Source organism: Cherax quadricarinatus, chromosome 56 (assembly GCF_038502225.1).
Source record: "Cherax quadricarinatus isolate ZL_2023a chromosome 56, ASM3850222v1, whole genome shotgun sequence".
In the NCBI taxonomy this organism is placed as follows: domain Eukaryota; kingdom Metazoa; phylum Arthropoda; class Malacostraca; order Decapoda; family Parastacidae; genus Cherax; species Cherax quadricarinatus.
In genome coordinates, this window is record NC_091347.1 from 18577001 (window position 1) to 18596284 (window position 19284).

At 39.4% G+C, this 19284-nt stretch overlaps 1 protein-coding gene across 2 annotated transcripts in view; it reads left to right on the forward strand.

The window, feature by feature from the left end:
- The window catches only part of Psa (puromycin-sensitive aminopeptidase), a 100396-nt gene that overhangs the window by 35467 nt on the left and 45645 nt on the right, over positions 1 to 19284 (forward strand). For both annotated transcript variants that reach the window (XM_070097123.1, XM_070097122.1), the window contains exons 7-10: positions 7392 to 7540; positions 7720 to 7989; positions 12043 to 12274; positions 16629 to 16794. In XM_070097123.1, the coding sequence (XP_069953224.1) occupies positions 7392 to 7540; positions 7720 to 7989; positions 12043 to 12274; positions 16629 to 16794 (817 nt within the window). The remainder of the gene's footprint in view (positions 1 to 7391; positions 7541 to 7719; positions 7990 to 12042; positions 12275 to 16628; positions 16795 to 19284) is intronic.

The following is a 19284-nucleotide window of genomic DNA, read 5'->3' on the forward strand; positions in this document are numbered from 1 at the left end:
TGTTGCGGTTGGTTTCCACGTGTGCCTCCCGTACATTTTGGATTATTCCACTGTTTCTAGTGCTTGTAACCGCTAAATAAGCCACCATGGGCCCCAAGAAAGCTAGAGCTAGCCCTTTGGTAAAGGATGTGGGAAACAATAGAATTCAAGAAAAAGTTTGTAGAAAAATATGAAAGTGGTGGTGGTAGAGGGTGGTAGTGATGGTGGTAGAGGGTGGTAGTGATGGTGGTAGAGAGTGGTAGTGGTTGTGATGGTGGTAGAGGGTGGTAGTGGTTGTGATGGTGGTAGAGGGTGGTAGTGATGGTGGTAGAGGGTGGTAGTGATGGTGGTAGAGGGAGGTAGTGATGGTGGTAGAGGGTGGTAGTGATGGTGGCAGAGGGTGGTAGTGGTTGTGATGGTGGTAGAAGGTGGTAGTGATGGTGGTAGAGGGTGGTACTGGTTGTGATGGTGGTAGAGGGTGGTAGTGGTTGTGATGGTGGTAGAGGGTAGTACTGGTTGTGATGGTGGTAGTGATGGTGGTAGAGGGTGGTCCAGTGATTCTCAAGCTGGTCCTAGTGGCATTAAAAAACCAAGAAGGGAGGTAACCCCACCAAAGGACTTGGTACCTGAAGTCTTTATGGAAGGGGATTCTCCTTCCAAGCAATAGACAATCCTGAATTTCCCCTGCTGCTGGCACATCACTCATCAACAACTCCACAATAAAGGTAAGTGGCATTTAATTATTGTTTATTTTGCATGTCCCATTCCTTTCCATATAAGGAAATGTATATTTCATGTAAAAAAAAAATAAAACCTTTTTCAGACTTTGGGGTGTCAGGCACGGATTAATTCTATTTCCATTATTTCTTATGGGGAAAATTAACTCAATCAACGGCAATTTCAACCAACAGCAAGCCCTCTGGAACGGATTAATGCCGTTGTTTAACCCTTTGACTGTTTCAGGCCCCTCTCTGAAACTGTCATTCTATGTCGCTCAATTTTTGAAAAAAAAAAAAATTATTTTTCCTTATGAAATGATAGAGAATCTTTTCCCGATGGTAATGACACCAAAAGTTCGAAATTTGGTCGAAAACTCGTGGAATTATGCTCCCGCGAAGTTAGCGGTCTCGGCGACATATGCGTATCGGCGATTTCGCCGACTTTGAGCCCAATTTTCAGCCAATTCCATTGTTCCAGTTGACCAAACTCATAGCTATTTCTTTAGAACTCCATTTTATCTATCAGCTGAGTACAAGAAACCTCCCATTTACTAATTTGGACTACCCAATATGGTGGTCAGAAATTGGCAATTTGGCCAATTTCACGCAAAATAAAAAAGATGCCAATTTCAAAATAGGGTCCAGAATAAACAAGGTAGACATTCGTGGCACTAAAATAACATATGCTCTGTTCATTAGTCACATCTCTAGGCCCCTCTTATATTATTATTGCTTTCTATTTTGATTTTTTATTCATACAAAAAAATACAAAATTTACTGTTATGCAGACGACTGCATTATTGTAAAAATGGTATAAATAATATCAGTGCACTAGTGAAAGAATATTAGACTCCCCAGTTGACGTGTATTGGACGTGTGGTGTGATTTATGTACTCTTGAACATTGGTAAAAATCGAACATTTCCGCTACTTTGAGCTCAGTTTCAAGGTCGTTTTCATCGTAAAAGTAATGAAAATCATCTCTATTTCTGTAATATGTTTTCCATTTTATCACCTAAGACCATGAAAACGTGAATACAACGATAAATACTATACGAAAATACACCTCAAAGTCGGCGTTTTATTCCAAAAAAACGATCAGAGTTTTTTTTTTCTCATTACGCAATGTGTGCTGCAGGATTTTTTTTATGTGGTGCACACTGACCAAACAGACCCATTCTCTCACATGTGGGCCTACCAGCTTTCTCCCACTTGATTTGAAGCCGCTAGAATTATTGAGTATATATACGTCAGAAACATTGGCTCGTAAGACGTATTTATACGTCGAAAACAGTCAAAGGGTTAAGGGTCCACTGTATAATAATAATAGTTATTATTATTATTATTATTATTATTATTATTACATACTACATACTAATAATACACTGCAGCAGGCCTGTTGGTCCATACTAGGCAGGTCCTTAACAATCCATCCCACTAACAGAATATTTGCCCAACTCAATTTTCAATGCTACCCAAGCAATAAGCTTTGATAATTCTGTTTACTCATGTGCAGGTCCCACTCATGTCTAACCCCTCTCACTTGTGTATTTATCCAACACAAATTTGAAAGTACCCAAGGTGTTAACCTCAGAAACAATACTAGGGAGATTGAACATTAAAATGGTATAAAATACCGACAGGTTGTTAGGTAAGACACATATGCAACAGTTAGGAATCTTTATTTCGAAACGTTTCGCCTACACAGTAGGCTTCTTCAGTCGAGTACAGAAAAGTTGATAGAAGCAGAAGATACTTGAAGACGATGTAATCAGTCCATCACCCTTAAAGTTTTGAGGTGGTCAGTCCCTCAGTCTCAGACTGAGGGACTGACCACCTCAAAACTTTAAGGGTGATGGACTGATTACATCGTCTTCAAGTATCTTCTGCTTCTATCAACTTTTCTGTACTCGACTGAAGAAGCCTACTGTGTAGGCGAAACGTTTCGAAATAAAGATTCCTAACTGTTGCATATGTGTCTTACCACACTAGGGAGATTGTTCCAATCAACATAAGAAAGGAGGAACACTGCAGCAGGTCTGTTGGCCCATACTTGGCAGGTCCTTCACAAATCCAGCCCACTAACAGAATAAACGCTACCCAAGCAATAAGCTTTAATAATCCTGTGATAAATGGTTTAATAATGCTATTAATAATCCTATTTAATCATGTGCAAGTCCCACTCATGTATTTATCCAACCTAAATTTGAACATAAGAACATAAGAAAGGAGGAACACTGCAGGAGGCCTGCTGGCCCATACTAGGCAGTTCCTTTACAATTCATCCCACTAACAAAACATTTGCCCACCCTAATTTTCAATGCCACCCAAGAAATAAGCTCTGATGTGAAAGTCCCACTCAAATCCAACCCCTCCCACTCATGTACTTATCCAACCTAGATTTGAAACTACCCAAAGTCCCAGCCTCAATAACCCAACTAGGTAGACTGTTCCACTTATCAACTACCCTATTTCCAAACCAATACTTTCCTATGTCCTTTCTAAATCTAAACTTATCTAATTTAAATCCATTACTGCGGGTTCTCTCTTGGAGAGACATCCTCAAGACCTTATTAATATCCCCTTTATTAATACCTATCTTCCACTTATACACTTCGATCAGGTCTCCCCTCATTCTTCATCTAACAAGTGAATGTAACTTAAGAGTCTTCAATCTTTCTTCATAAGGAAGATTTCTAATGCTATGTATTAATTTAGTCATCCTACGCTGAATGTTTTCTAACGAATTTATGTCCATTTTGTAATATGGAGACCAGAACTGAGCTGCATAATCTAGGTGAGGCCTTACTAATGATGTATAAAGCTGCAGTATGACCTCTGGACTTCTGTTGCTTACACTTCTTGATATAAATCCCAGTAATCTATTTGCCTTATTACGTACGCTTAGGCATTGCTGTCTTGGTTTAAGGTTGCTGCTCACCATAACCCCCAAGTCCTTTTCGCAATCTGTATGGCTAAGTTCTACATCATTTAACTTATAAGTACTAGGGTTATGGGCACTCCCAAGCTTCAGAACCTTGCATTTATCTACATTGAACTGCATCTGCCACTTTTCTGACCAAGAATAGAGTTTGTTTAAATCCTCCTGAAGTTCCATAACATCTACGTTTGAATCAATTATCCTACCTATCTTTGTGTCATCGGCGAATTTGCTCATATCACTAGTAATTCCCTCATCAAGATCATTGATATATATTATAAACAGCAACGGGCCCAAGGTTTTAGCTTCGATAGAACCTTGGGTAGCTCTAAAGAGAGATTAGACAAATATATGAGTGGGAGGGGATGGGTATGATTGGTGTTGTGTGTACATAATAACATTAGAAAGGAGGAACACTGCAGTAGGTCTGTTGGCCCATACTAGGCAGGTCCTTCACAGATCCAACCCACTAACAGAATAAATGTACCCAAGCAATAAGCATTGACAATTCTATATACTCATCTTGACTGTGCTAATGGAGTTACAGGATGCTGACATCAAAAAAATGCTGAACACTGACACTGATGCACCTGTTGTGCATCCCTTGAGTGATGGAATTAGATGAATTATGATATATAAATAAGCTGTAGAGTTGATATTAGCATCATATTGAAGTATTTTGTCATGCTTCCTAAGAGCAAGAATTCCGCTGGAACGGATTAATGCCATTTCATTTAATTTAAATGAGGAAAACTGACTCAGCATACGAACAAATTGAGATACGAAGGAGGTCATGGAACAGATTAAATTTGTAAGCTGAAGTTCCACTGTAATATGCTCCTCGCTTAGCGACGAATGTGTTTACAGATGTGGTCTTAGGAACGGAACTCCATCGTTAAGTGAGGAGAGACTGTAATTTGAAATGTTCATATTAGCGAAATGCTGTAAATCCCCCACTTTACAGCATGTATTGTAGATTTAATGTTTAATAAATAATAAAGAAAATTTCATTGCTGGCCACCCCACCCACATATAATATACTACAACGATGCTTAAAGCTCCATAGAGTGATAAAATGCACATACAGTACACTCATTACTTATCTTAAAATATTTGTAGTCGTAATGTTGGGTAAAAGGTGAAAAGTATTTATTTGTAGAAAGTGGTGTGGTAGGTAGGGTAGCGTAGGGAAGCCAGCCTGACCACCCCCACACACTATGTAAACAAACAGACAATGCATCTGGTTATGGTTCATAAACATTCATACAAACACCTTACATTGTGTACAAGTTGTCTCCACAGTAGTACAGTAGAGTAAATAAAGACCAACACTTCCATTCTCACTCTGCCAAGTGAGTGTAAAATGAAAGCTTGTAATTGTTTTACATGATGGTAGGATTGCTGGTGTCCTTTTTTCTGTCTCATAAACATGCAAGATTTCAGGTACATCTTGCTACTTCTACTTACACTTAGGTCACACTACATACATGTACAAGCATGTATATACATACCCCTCTGGGTTTTCGTCTATTTTCTTTCTAGTTTTTGTTGTTTATTTCCTCTCATCTCCATGGGGAAGTGGAACAGAATTCTTCCTCCGTAAGTCATGCTTGTCATAAGAGGCGACTAAAATGCCGGGAGCAAGGGGCTAGTAACCTCTTCTCCTGTATATATTACTAAATTTAAAAGGAGAAACTTTCGTTTTTCCTTTTGGGCCACCCCACCTCGGTGGGATATGGCTGGTACGTTGAAAGAAAAGAAGAATTATTATTATAATCATAATAAAAAAGAAGCACTAAACCCACAAGGGTTGTTAATTGCTATATATAGAGTGAAAGCATATGAAAGGAATATTTATCTACAGTTAGTATCCTCCAGTGTTTGACTAGAGAAAACGCATTTCTTCCGACGCTCCCACAAAGCCTCTTTGCAAAGAAATCTCATATTTATGTCAATTTTTATTCTGTGGGTGTATGTATAATGTTTATATGCTAGGAACGTGTTTCTTATTTAATTTTGAAGAAAATATCATAGATGGATTAATGAAAATATCTATATTAACGTAAAATAAGACATATAATGTGTACAAGACATTATTATTACGTAGTATTACTATGGCGTCATGAGTAGAGACTCTTGGTGATTTTAATGTGTACCTGCATGCCAGCTCAGTGTGTAAGTATATTTAAGTACAGGTACACATAAGCATAATTATCAGAGTACATATAAAATGCGCTGTAACTTTAAAACACTTGAAATTTTCGAAAGTTCCAGACATGATAGATGTGGTCACAGAGAATGTAAACAAACTGGGTAGGGCACGCCGTATTTGAAAGACCACTTGCCGTATAGCAAAGTTTAGTCATAATTTGAAATTGCCGTATTAGCTGAACGCCGTAAGGGGGAAACGCCGTAAAGCAGGGCCCTACTGTACTGTCTTACTCCCATTTCCCTAATGTTCTGTACAAAGGAACTGTGAGTGCTTTCTGCCAATCCTTAGGTACCTTCTCTTCTTTTATGCATATATTGAACAAATGCACGAACCACTCCAAAACTAGCCTAACCTGCTTTTAGCATCTGTCTTAATTCTGTCTCTTCCAGCTGGTTTACACTTTCATTCTTCCCATTGCTGCATGGACTAGCCCCACACACTTTTCTGGCTTTTTCCTTACTCTTACCAGATCTTATTCCTCTCTGCCTAATGTAAGAAATTGTTACCTTCCTCTTATCGTCAACATTTAACAACTCAAAATGTTTCCACAATTTTTCCAGTACTCTACAGTCACCTCTAGCATCTGCTTGTTTTTGTTGCTATCTGACACATTCATTGGCTTATCTCCTTCCAGAACTGTTTTGCCTAAAAATTCTCTTTCATTTGCTCTCCTTTTGCACTGCCTCACCACTCTTTTAACATCTCTTTTTCTCTGCATATACTCTGCCTTCTGTATGTATTTTTACATTGTAAAACTTTTCATATGCAAACTTTTTCTCCCATACCACCTTCACCTCATCATTCCACCTTTACCCTCCTACACCCACAAACCTCTGCTGCACTCTTAGTACATTCTTAAATAACTCCCATACCTCTTCTACCCCACCTTTGTTTCAGTAGTCATTTATACCACCTGCTAACTGCTCCTTTCTCCTTGAGGTCCATGATCACTTGCTCCTATTAAAATGTTTCATATCTTTCTTTCTTTCTTTCAACACACCGGCCATATCCCACCAAGGCAGGGTGGCCCAAAAAGAAAAACGAAAGTTTCTCTTTTAAATTTAGTAATTTATACGGGAGAAGGAGTTACTAGCCCCTTGCTCCCGGCATTTTGGTCGCCTCTTACAACACGCATGGCTTACAGAGGAAGAATTCTGTTCCACTTCCCCATGGAGATAAGAGGAAATAAACAAGAACAAGAACTAGAAAGAAAATAGAAGAATACCCAGAGGGGTGTGTATATATATGCTTGTACATGTATGTGTAGTGTGACCTAAGTGCAAGTAGAAGTAGCAAGACATACCTGAAATCTTGCATGTTTATGAGACAGACAAAAGACACCAGCAATCCTACCATCATGTAAAACAATTACAGGTTTTTGTTGTACACTCACTTGGCAGGACGGTAGTACCTCCCTGGGCAGTTGCTGTTTTCCAACCTACTACCTAGGAAAATGTTTCATATATAATCACTAATTGCAGTATAGTTATACATGTATTAAGGTAAAGGAGTGAAAAATGCCCATTTGTTTTTCTCTGAAGGTGCTATGGAGAACTGGGGATTGGTGACATATCGTGAAACTTGCCTACTTGTTGATCCAGACAATACTAGTGCCAGCCAACGTCAGTGGATTGCATTGGTTGTTGGTCATGAACTTGCTCATCAGTGGTTTGGTAATCTTGTCACAATGGTGAGAGCATTGGTTTTTGCTAATTACAATTGTTTTTACTGCTTATTGCAAAAGTGATTCATGAAAGTTTTACACTTAAGTTTGAAAGTGCTGTTACTAAGGAAAACATGACATGCTAAGTGCTACTTATACAGTTGCTGTTGTTGAAACATTTATATTTAAATAATTTTTATTGACAGGAATGGTGGACTCATTTGTGGCTTAATGAAGGCTATGCTACCTTTGTTGAGTTCTTGTGTGTAGACCATTTGTTTCCGGAATATGACATCTGGACTCAGTTTGTCACAAATGCCTACATTAGAGCATTAGAATTAGACTCGCTCAAGAATTCACATCCAATTGAGGTACCTGTTGGCCATCCATCTGAAGTGGACGAGATATTTGATGACATTTCGTATTCGAAGGGGGCGTCTGTTATTCGTATGTTGCACTGTTATCTGGGAGATAAGGTAAATGTTTGCAGTATTAGTGTAAGTGGGGTGACCAGAAGAAAAAAAAAACATATTTACTATCATTTCTGTCTAAAGCTGTTTTTCTAAAAATGCATTGAATCTCAATCGAAAGACCTCGCTCTCCAGGTGCTGTGTCACCCCAGATGGCTCAGCACTTCGCATAATAATAATGATAACTGACCCATTGAAATGCAACATCCCTGCCTGTTTTTCAAAGTGGAGGTACTACTGCATCCTTCCAAATATAAATATATATATAAAGTAAAGGGTGTGATAAAAGAGAAAAAGGTAGCTTATGAGAGGTTTTTACAAAGCAGAAGTATTATACGAAGAATAGAGTATATGGAGAGCAAAAGAAAGGTGAAGAGAGTGGTGAGAGTGCAAAAGGAGAGCAGATGATAGAGTGGGAGAGGCACTGTCAAGAAATTTTAATGAAAATAAGAAAAAATTTTGGAGCGAGTTTAACAAGTTAAGAAAGCCTAGGAAACGAATGGATATGTCAGTTAAAAACAGAGTAGGGGAGTTAGTAGATGGGGAGATGGAGGTATTAGGTAGATGGCGAGAATATTTTGAGGAACTTTTAAATGTCAACGAAGAAAGGGAGGTGGTAATTTCATGCACTGGCCAGGGAGGTATATCATCTTGTAGGAGTGAAGAGCAGGATGTGAGCGTGGGGGAGATGCATGAGGCATTACGTTGAATGAAAAGGGGTAAAGCAGCTGGAACTGACGGGATCATGACAGAAATGTTAAAAGCAGGGGGGGATATAGTGTTGGAGTGGTTGGTATTTTTGTTTAATAAATGTATGAAAAATTCTTCCTCCGTAAGCCATGCGTGTTGTAAGAGGCGACTAAAATGCCGGGAGCAAGGGGCTAGTAACCCCTTCTCCCGTATAAATTACTAAATTTAAGAGAAACTTTCGTTTTTCTTTTTGGGCCACCCTGCCTTGGTGGGATACGGCCGGTGTGTTGAAAGAAAGAAAGAAATGTATGAAAGAGGGGAAGGTACCTAGGGATTGGCAGAGAGCATGTATAGTCCCTTTATATAAAGGGAAGGGGGACAAAAGAGATTATTGAGCAATAAGTTTACTGAGTATACCAGGAAAAGTGTACGGTGGGGTTATTATTGAAAGAATTAGAGGTAAGACAGAATGTAGGATTGCGGATGAGCAAGGAGGTTTCAGAGTGGGTAGGGGATGTGTAGATCAAGTGTTTACATTGAAGCATATATGTGAACAGTATTTAGATAAAGGTAGGGAAGTTTTTATTGCATTTATGGATTTAGAAAAGGCATATGATAGGGTGGATAGGGGAGCCATGTGGCAGATGTTACAAGTATATGGAATAGGGGGTAAGTTACTAAATGCTGTAAAGAGTTTTTATGAGGATAGTGAGGCTCAGGTTAGGGTGTGTAGAAGAGAGGGAGACTACTTCCCAGTAAAAGTAGGTCTTAGACTGGGATGTGTAATGTCACCATGGTTGTTTAATATATTTATAGATGGGGTTGTAAGAGAAGTAAATGCCAGGGTGTTGGGGAGAGGGGTGGGATTAAATTATGGGGAATTAAATACAAAATGGGAATTGACACAGTTTGTTTTTGCTGATGATACTGTGCTTATGGGATATTCTAAAGAAAAATTGCAAAGGTTAGTGGATGAGTTTGGGAGTGTGTGTAAAGGCAGAAAGTTGAAAGTGAACATAGATAAGAGTAAGGTGATGAGGGTATCAAATGATTTAGATAAAGAAAAATTAGATATTAAATTGGGGAGGAGGAGTATGGAAGAAGTGAATGTTTTCAGATTCTTGGGAGTTGACGTGTCGGCGGATGGATTTATGAAGGATGAGGTTAATCATAGAATTGATAAGGCAAAAAAGATGAGTGGTGCGTTGAGGTATATGTGGAGACAAAAAACGTTATCTATGGAGGCAAAGAAGAGAATGTATGAAAGTATAGTAGCACCAACACTCTTATATGGGTGTGAAGCTTGGGTTGTGAATGCAGCAGTGAGGAGGCAGTTGGAGGCAGTGGAGATGTCCTGTCTAAGGGCAATGTGTGATGTAAATATTATGCAGAAAATTCGGAGTGTGGAAATTAGGAGAAGGTGTGGAGTTAATAAAAGTATTAGTCAGAGGGCTGAAGAGGGGTTGTTGAGGTGGTTTGGTCATTTAGAGAGAATGGATCAAAGTAGAATGACATGGAGAGCATATAAATCTGTAGGGGAAGGAAGGTGGGGTAGGGGTCATCCTCGAAAAGGTTGGAAGGAAGGGGTGGGCGAGAGGCTTGGACTTCCAGCAGGCGTGCATGAGAGTGTTCGATAGGAGTGAATAGAGACGAATGGTATTTGGGACCTGACGATCTGTTGGAGTGTGAGCATGGTAATATTTAGTGAAGTGATTCAGTGAAACCGGTTATTTTTGTATAGCTGGGCTTGAGTCTTGGAAATGGGAAGTACAGTGCCTGCACTCTAAAGGAGGGGTTTGGGATATTAGCAGTTTGGAGGGATATGTTGTGTATCTTTATACATATATGCCTCTAAACTGTTGTGTTCTAAGCACCTCTGCAAAAACAGTGATTATGTGTGAGTGAGGTGAAAGTGTTGAATGATGATGAAAGTATGTTCTTTTTGGGGATTTTCTTTCTTTTTGGGTCACCCTGCCTCGGTGGGAGACAGCCGACTTGTTAAAAAACAAAAAAAGTGAGGAATTGTTCCTTAAGCACATCTGCATAACAAGGTCTGTTCATTATTGTGCTTTTAGGTAGGAAGTATAATCATCATCTCTTTCCCCAACCCTTGAATCCACTAAACCAGCCCCATATCATCACTCCAGTGTGTTAAGATTTTACCTGTGTAGCTGCAAGAGGAGCTATTGACAGGTGGTGTCTAACTTGACCTTGACATGCACACACTATATAACTTAAATCCAGCCTTCAGTAGTCCAATGTTGGTTCTCATTTGTTTGCTTAGAAGAGGTTTGTTGGCAGGAATTCAAGATGGCATAAAAGTTCTTCCTGAAGATGATTCTGTATGTTTCTTTCTGATACATGTCCCAGTAAGTCTTGGTGGTTTTTATTTCATTCTGCTGCTGTTATCCAAAGATCTTTCAATACTTCCCTCTTTAGAAAGTTATCATTAGCAGCTGAAGTCACTCTAGCTCATCCAGGTTTCTGTTTCTTAGGGAGTGGATGATGTTATTGGGCTGATCACTGGAGGAAGTGGTGAGACGATTAATGGTAGATTTTTCATGACCAGTACGAGCACAAAACTCATGTGGGCACTTTTTTGTGTGCCCATACAAGGATGCATGCCTTTTCCTGAACACTGGGTTCATTCCTAACCATCTTGAAAGATTTTCTATAGCAAATAGTGGGGCTAAAAGTCACTGGGATCAAACAAGACAAAATAACACTGACATGCAGAATATGACTGTCCTTACACAGTCGCAGAAAGTTAATGGCGGAGGAGGGGGGGTAGAAGGTTCCATTACAAATACCCAAACACTATACGGGTTGCCAGAAGTCATCAGAAACTCAAAAGAAAATAATTGTAAGAGTCAACTGCAAATAATGAAGAACTGCTTTTCAAGACAATATCATTTGCAATGTCTCTATTTGCTCTTTTGTACTTTCCCATTACTTATTTATGATGTGTCACTTTATCTCCATATGTTCCACTTTGTATGTGTTAAGACATACAGCAAAAGGTTTACATTTGTTAACTTTTTTCTCTCTGCTATTCTTTGTACCTCATTCCGCTTCTTGTTCCTCTTCCCTCCCACATCCACCTTCCTATAATGACAAATATTTGTTGCACACATTAACACTGCATTCTTAAAACCACTTTTTACCCCTTTCACCCCTGTATAACTTTCATTCTAGGAAAATGGTCTCACAATATAAAATAATTCCAGTTTAATTAGTTACTACTTTAATTAAAAGGCTTAATTTAAAATACTATTAACTTGTATGAATTATATATATAGTAAACAATAATACAAAAAAGTTTGTATGCAGTATAATTTTGGGCTTTTCAGTATTTTAATTTATTTACAGGATTTCAGAGCTGGAATGAATAAATATCTAACACGTCATCAGTATGGCAATACGTACACGGAGGACTTGTGGGCAGCTCTTAGTGAGGCATCAAGTAAGCCAGTGGGAGATGTGATGAGCACTTGGACCAAGCAAACTGGCTTTCCAATGATATCTGTGGTGTCACACCAAGATGGAGATAACAGAGTACTTACTCTTACCCAACAGAGATTCTTAGCTGATGGTTCCTCAGGTATTTAGAGCTTTATTTTTAAGTAAATAGGTATCTATAATGAGGAATGGTAGGGGCACTCTACCTTAACCCCTTCAGGGTCCAAGGCCCAAATCTGAAGTGGTGCCCTAGTGTCCAAGAATTTTCAAAAAAAAAATTTTTTATTTTTTCTTGTGAAATGGTAGAGAATCTTTTTGTGAAGGTAATAAAACAAAAAGTACGAAATTTGATGGAAAATTGACGAAATTATGCTCTCGCAAATTTTGATGTGTCAGCGATATTTACGAATTGGCGATTTTGCCGACTTTGACTCCCATTTTAGGCCAATTACATTATTCCAGTCAACCAAATTCTTAGCTATTTCACTAGTATTACTTCTATTCTATCGATTGAGCACAAGAAATCGCCAAGTCAACTGTTTCAACTACAAATTAAAGTGATCAGAAATTCTTAATTTGGCCAATTTTACACAAAGTTCAAAATATTCCAATTTCAAAATAGGGTCCAGAATAAACGATGTAGGTATTCCTGGAACTAAACTAACATTTCCTCTGTTCATTAGTTACATTTTGAGGCTTTACAAATGAATTCAATTTTGATTTTTTATTCACATATGAATTTTTATTCACACCAAAAAATAGAAGATTTACTGTTATGCAATACTGTAATAATTGTATAAATATCATCACCATATTTGTGAATGCATATTAGACCCACCAGCTGGCATGTATTAGACGTGTGAGGTAGTTTGTTTACTTTTGAATATCGGCAAAAATTTAACATTTCTGCTACTTTGAGCTCAGTTTCAAGCCATTTCCAGTGCTAAAACCAATCAAAATCATCTTTATTTCTGTAATATGTCTTCCATTCTATCAAATGAGACCAAGAAATCACAAATAGAACTATAAAAAACATACGAAAAAACACTGCAAAGTCGCTGTTTTAATCGAAAAATCATGATTTCGTTTTTTTTCTCTCATTATACACAGCGTGCTGCAGGATCTGTTTTATTTGGTGCACACATACCACATAGATGTATTCTCTCATATCTAGGCCCAAATGTACCACTCACAGTTTATCAAAGTGAGCTGAGCTCATGACGTAGATCTACGGTTTGGACCCTGAACGTAAAGCCGTAGATCTACGAGACGGACCCTCAAAGGGTTAATGCAATCATTTTTTAGTGAATTTAAGTTCTTCAGCTTCTTTTATAACAGTCTGCGAACACTACTTAATAGTCTTTTTTTACTGATATCTGAAAATTTAACTAGCAAACTGGAACAAGAAGATAGCACAAACAGAATTCCCATATTGGCAGCTATCTTGGCAACTTGATATACACTAATTCACAAAGAATAAGGGATGTTCCCTGATAAATTGCTCAGAATGTACTGATTCAAGGAACTCTTGGACACACTAAGTTGCCTAATAAACTTATGCATTATTTAAGTCATGATGGGATAAAGATAGAAATGTTAAAAGCAGGTGGGGATATAGTTTTGGAGTGGTTGATGCAATTATTTAATAAATGTATGGAAGAGGGTAAGGTACCTAGGGATTGGCAGAGAGCATGCATAGTTCCTTTGTATAAAGGCAAAGGGGACAAAAGAGAGTGCAAAAATTATAGGGGGATAAGTCTGTTGAGTATACCTGGTAAAGTGTATGGTAGTTATTATTGAAAGAATTAAAAGTAAGACTGAGAATAGGATAGCAGATGAACAAGGAGGCTTTAGGAAAGGTAGGGGGGTGTGTGGACCAGGTGTTTACAGTGAAACATATAAGTGAACAGTATTTAGATAAGGCTAAAGAGGTCTTTGTGGCATTTATGGATTTGGAAAAGGCGTATGACAGGGTGGATAGGGGGGCAATGTGGCAGATGTTGCAGGTGTATGATGTAGGAGGTAGGTTACTGAAAGCAGTGAAGAGTTTTTACAAGGATAGTGAGGCTCAAGTTAGAGTACATAGGAAAGAGGGAAATTATTTCCCAGTAAAAGTAGGCCTAAGACAAGGATGTGTGATGTCACCGTGGTTGTTTAATATATTTATAGATGGGGTTGTAAGAGAAGTAAATGCGAGGGTCTTGACAAGAGGCGTGGAGTTAAAAGATAAAGAATCACACATAAAGTGGGAGTTGTCACAGTTGCTCTTTGCTGATGACACTGTGCTCTTGGGAGATTCTGAAGAGAAGTTGCAGAGATTGGTGGATGAATTTGGTAGGGTGTGCAAAAGAAGAAAATTAAAAGTGAATACAGGAAAGAGTAAGGTTATGAGGATAACAAAAATATTAGGTGATGAAAGATTGGATATCAGATTGGAGGGAGAGAGTATGGAGGAGGTGAATGTATTCAGATATTTGGGAGTGGACGTGTCAGCGGATGGGTCTATGAAGGATGAGGTGAATCATAGAATTGATGAGGGGAAAAGGGTGAGTGGTGCACTTAGGAGTCTGTGGAGACAAAGAACTTTGTCCTTGGAGGCAAAGAGGCGAATGTATGAGAGTATAGTTTTACCAACACTCTTATATGGGTGTGAAGCATGGGTGATGAATGTTGCAGCGAGGAGAAGGCTGGAGGCAGTGGAGATGTCATGTCTGAGGGCAATGTGTGGTGTGAATATAATGCAGAGAATTCGTAGTTTGGAAGTTAGGAGGAGGTGCGGGATTACCAAAACTGTTGTCCAGAGGGCTGAGGAAGGGTTGTTGAGGTGGTTTCGGACATGTAAAGAGAATGGAGCGAAACAGAATGACTTCAAGAGTGTATCAGTCTGTAGTGGAAGGAAGGCAGGGTAGGGGTCGGCCTAGGAAAGGTTGGAGGGAGGGGGTAAAGGAGGTTTTGTGTGCGAGGGGCTTGGACTTCCAGCAGGCGTGCGTGAGCGTGTTTGATAGGAGTGAATGGAGACGAATGGTTTTTAATACTTGACGTGCTGTTGGAGTGTGAGCAAAGTAACATTTATGAAGGGGTTCAGGGAAACCGGCAGGCCGGACTTGAGTCCTGGAGATGGGAAGTACAGTGCCTGCACTCTGAAGGAGGGGTGTTAATGTTGCAGTTTAAAAACTGTAGTGTAAAGCACCCTTCTGGCAAGACAGTGATGGAGTGAATGATGGTGAAAGTTTTTCTTTTTCGGGCCACCCTGCCTTGGTGGGAATCGCCCAGTGTGATAATAAAAAAAAAATTTATACATGTAGAAAAAAGGCTACAGTTTATAAAAAACATCATGTATATTTGTAATATTTTATTGCTTTTAAACACTCCAGCCTTCTGCCAATGTACGGCGACCTGAAATTTCTTTTTTGCCACAATTCATTCAATAGCTGTCTTGCCAGAAATATGCAGACTTCATAACTCACATGACTGACAGCAACATTTCCATTCCCCCTTCAGGATGCAGGTACTGTGCTTCCCTTTTCCAGGGGTTCAGTTCCAGCTAACTGTTTTTTCTGCATTCCTTCATAAATGTTACCTTGCTCTCACTTCACAGTACATGAAGCCATAAAAACCACTTTTTTTTTTTTTTCTCCAACAAGTCGGCCGTCTCCCACCGACGCAGGGTGACCCAAAAAGAAAGAAAATCCCCAAAAAGAAAATACTTTCATCATCATTCAACACTTTGACCTCACTCACACATAATCACTGTTTTTGCAGAGGTGCTCAGAACACAACAGTTTAGAAGCATATACGTATAAAGATACACAACATATCCCTCCAAACTGCTAGTATCCCAAAACCCCTCCTTTAGAGTGCAGGTATTGTACTTCCCATTTCCAGGACTCAAGTCCGGCTATATAAAAATAACCGGTTTCCCTGAATCCCTTAAAAACCACTTGTCTTCATAATTATATTTTGATGTAAAAGTTAGTTTAACAAGGTTTACTGAAGGAGGTAAACAACACTGGCACAGCATTTTCCCCCCTGCAGTGCTTACAGAAGATTCCATAACAATGGCTTAAACAACAAAAATGAGGGGGATGTATGCAATTCATACATAGTTTTATTATTATAACTTAATGTATACTGGTATACATCATTAACAGACCCACAGATTAAAGGGAAAACCCTGTATTACTTGATAAGGGTGAACCAAAATGTTATCCAATTTTTATCAAAATTGTGAATTTGATGTCTTGGAGGTGGGAAGTACAGTGCCTACACTTCAAAGGAGGGGTTTTGGATATTGGCTGTTTGGAGTGATATCTAAACTGTCGTATGTGGGTGCCTCTGCAAAGACAGTGATTGTGTGAATGATGGTGAAAGTGTTTAGTGATGGTGAAAGTTTTTCTTTTTTGGGTCACCCTACCTTGGTGGGAAATGGCCAGCATGTTAAAAAAAATTTCTGATTAATTTATTTATATGTTTTACAAAATTTATCTTTGTTACAGGGGATAATAGTCTCTGGATGATACCAGTCAGCATTTCAACAGAGAAAAATCCATCAAAGGCAATAAAAGAGGTCTTACTTGAAGGCAAGACAACTCAAGTAGTACTAGAAGGCATCTCTGAAAACACCTGGGTCAAGTTAAATCCAGGAACTGTTGGATACTATAGGTAAGTTGAGTTACAATAATTTTGTGTTACAATTTACTCTCATTAAGGAATTCAGTTTTGAGGTACTATGTGCATACAAGGGTTGGACCAACTACCAGTGCAGTAGCTTGCTTTGGGCATTATCTATGCTAATAGGAGTGTCATTGTGGGTGTGTAAAGATGGCTTAGCAGTCAGTCAGTAATGGAAATGAATGTCTCCGGGGTAGCATTGCTGCTAATGAAAGTGTTTGTACTAATTCGTTTGTTTCGTCAAATTGAAGCTACTACATGTTGCCTGCACTAACTCTGGATTATTTTTTTTTTTTTCAACCAGTCGGCCATCTCCCACCGAGACAGGGTGACCCATAACAAAAATACTTTCATCATCATTCAACATTTTCACCTTGCTCAGACATAATCACTATTTTTTGCAGAGGCGCCCAGATACAACAGTTTAGAAGCATATATAACACATCCCTCCAAACTGCCAATATCTCTAACCCCTCCTTTAAAGTGCAGGCATTGTATTTCCTATTTCCAGTACTCAAGTCCGGCTATATAAAAATAACTGGTTTCCCTGAATCCCTTCACTAAATATTACCCTGCTCACACTCCAACATTCCCAAAAACCATTCGTCTCCATTCACTCCTATTTAACACTCATGCACACTTGCTGGAAGTCCAAGCCCCTCGCCCACAAAACCTCCTTTACCCCCTCCCTCTAACCTTTTTCAGGACGACCCCTACCCCGCCTTCCTTCCCCTACAGATTTATACGCTCTCCATGTCATTCTACTTAGATCCATTCTCTCTAAATGACCAAACCACCTCAACAACCCCTCTTCAGCCCTCTGACTAATACTTTTATTAACTCCACACCTCCTAATTTCCACACTTTGAATTCTCTGCATAGTATTTACACCACACATTGCCCTTAGACAGGACATCTCCACTGCCTCCAACCGCCTCCTCGCTGCAGCATTTACAACCCAAGCTTCCCACCCATATAAGAGTGTTGGTACCACTATACTTTCATACATTCCCTTCTTTGCCTCCCTTGATAATGTTTTTTGCCTCCACATATACCTCAAGCACCACTCGCCTTTTTTCCCTCATCAATTCTATGGTTAACCTCATCCTTCATAAACCCATCCACCGACACGTCAACTTCCAAATACAATTATCTGAAAACGTTCACTTCTTCCATACTCCTCCTTTCCAATGTGATACCCAGTTTTTCTTTATCTAAATCATTTGATACCCTCATCACCTTACTCTTATCTATGTTCACTTTCAACTTTCTGCCGTTACACACCCTCCCAAACTCATCCGCTAACCTTTGCAACTTTTCTTTAGAATCTCCCATAAGCACAGTATCATCAGCAAAAAGTAACTGTGTCAATTCTCATTTTGTATTTGATTCCCCATAATTTAATCCCACCCCTCTCCCCAACACCCTAGCATTTACTTCTTTTACAACCCCCATCTATAAATATATTAAACAACCATGGTGACATTACACATCCCTGTCTAAGACCTACTTTTACCGGGAAGATGAACAGTGGCAAAAAGGTCTGTATATTGGCTTGAAGACAAGAAAAAGCCACCATAAAGGAAATTTGTTGCCATACTGGATCAGCAAATTCCAGTGTAATGTTTTTACTTGGTGCCCTCCATGGCCTCCCATCAGACATCGTTCCTGCTACAAAACCTCATAATGGATAGCCAAGGATAATGTCTAAACACTGATAACATTCTACACAGAGAACTACATAAATACCCACATATTGACTGCATCACAACTGAAAAAATGCATCCTGAACTCCTGGGTGACCTCTCAATTCGGTGCATCCATTACCTCCTACTAAAGGGTTTCTGCCTGCTAAGTCATCATGCTGCAAGGAAACCCCTGCTCATGCCCTATATAAAGAAGGAACGCCTACAGTGCCACGAGATGTACGTACTGGAGTGTTGACTAGAAAAAAGTCATGCGGTCAGATGAAGTCACATGTGAAGGCTTACTCAGCCCTGTAACAACTTCAGACAGTATTACCAAGGCTGGCTCCTCCTCAGGAAATTTAATGAATAGAAAAAGAAAAACTGTTGTCCAGAGGGCTGAGGAAGGGTTGTTGAGGTGGTTCGGACATGTAGAGAGAATGGAGCGAAACAGAATGACTTCAAGAGTGTATCAGTCTGTAGTGGAAGGAAGGCGGGGTAGGGGTCGGCCTAGGAAAGGTTGGAGGGAGGGGTAAAGGAGGTTTTGTGTGCGAGGGGCTTGGACTTCCAGCAGGCATGCGTGAGCGTGTTTGATAGGAGTGAATGGAGACAAATGGTTTTTAATACTTGACGTGCTGTTGGAGTGTGAGCAAAGTAACATTTATGAAGGGATTCAGGGAAACCGGCAGGCCGGACTTGAGTCCTGGAGATGGGAAGTACAGTGCCTGCACTCTGAAGGAGGGGTGTTAATGTTGCAGTTTAAAAACTGTAGTGTAAAGCACCCTTCTGGCAAGAC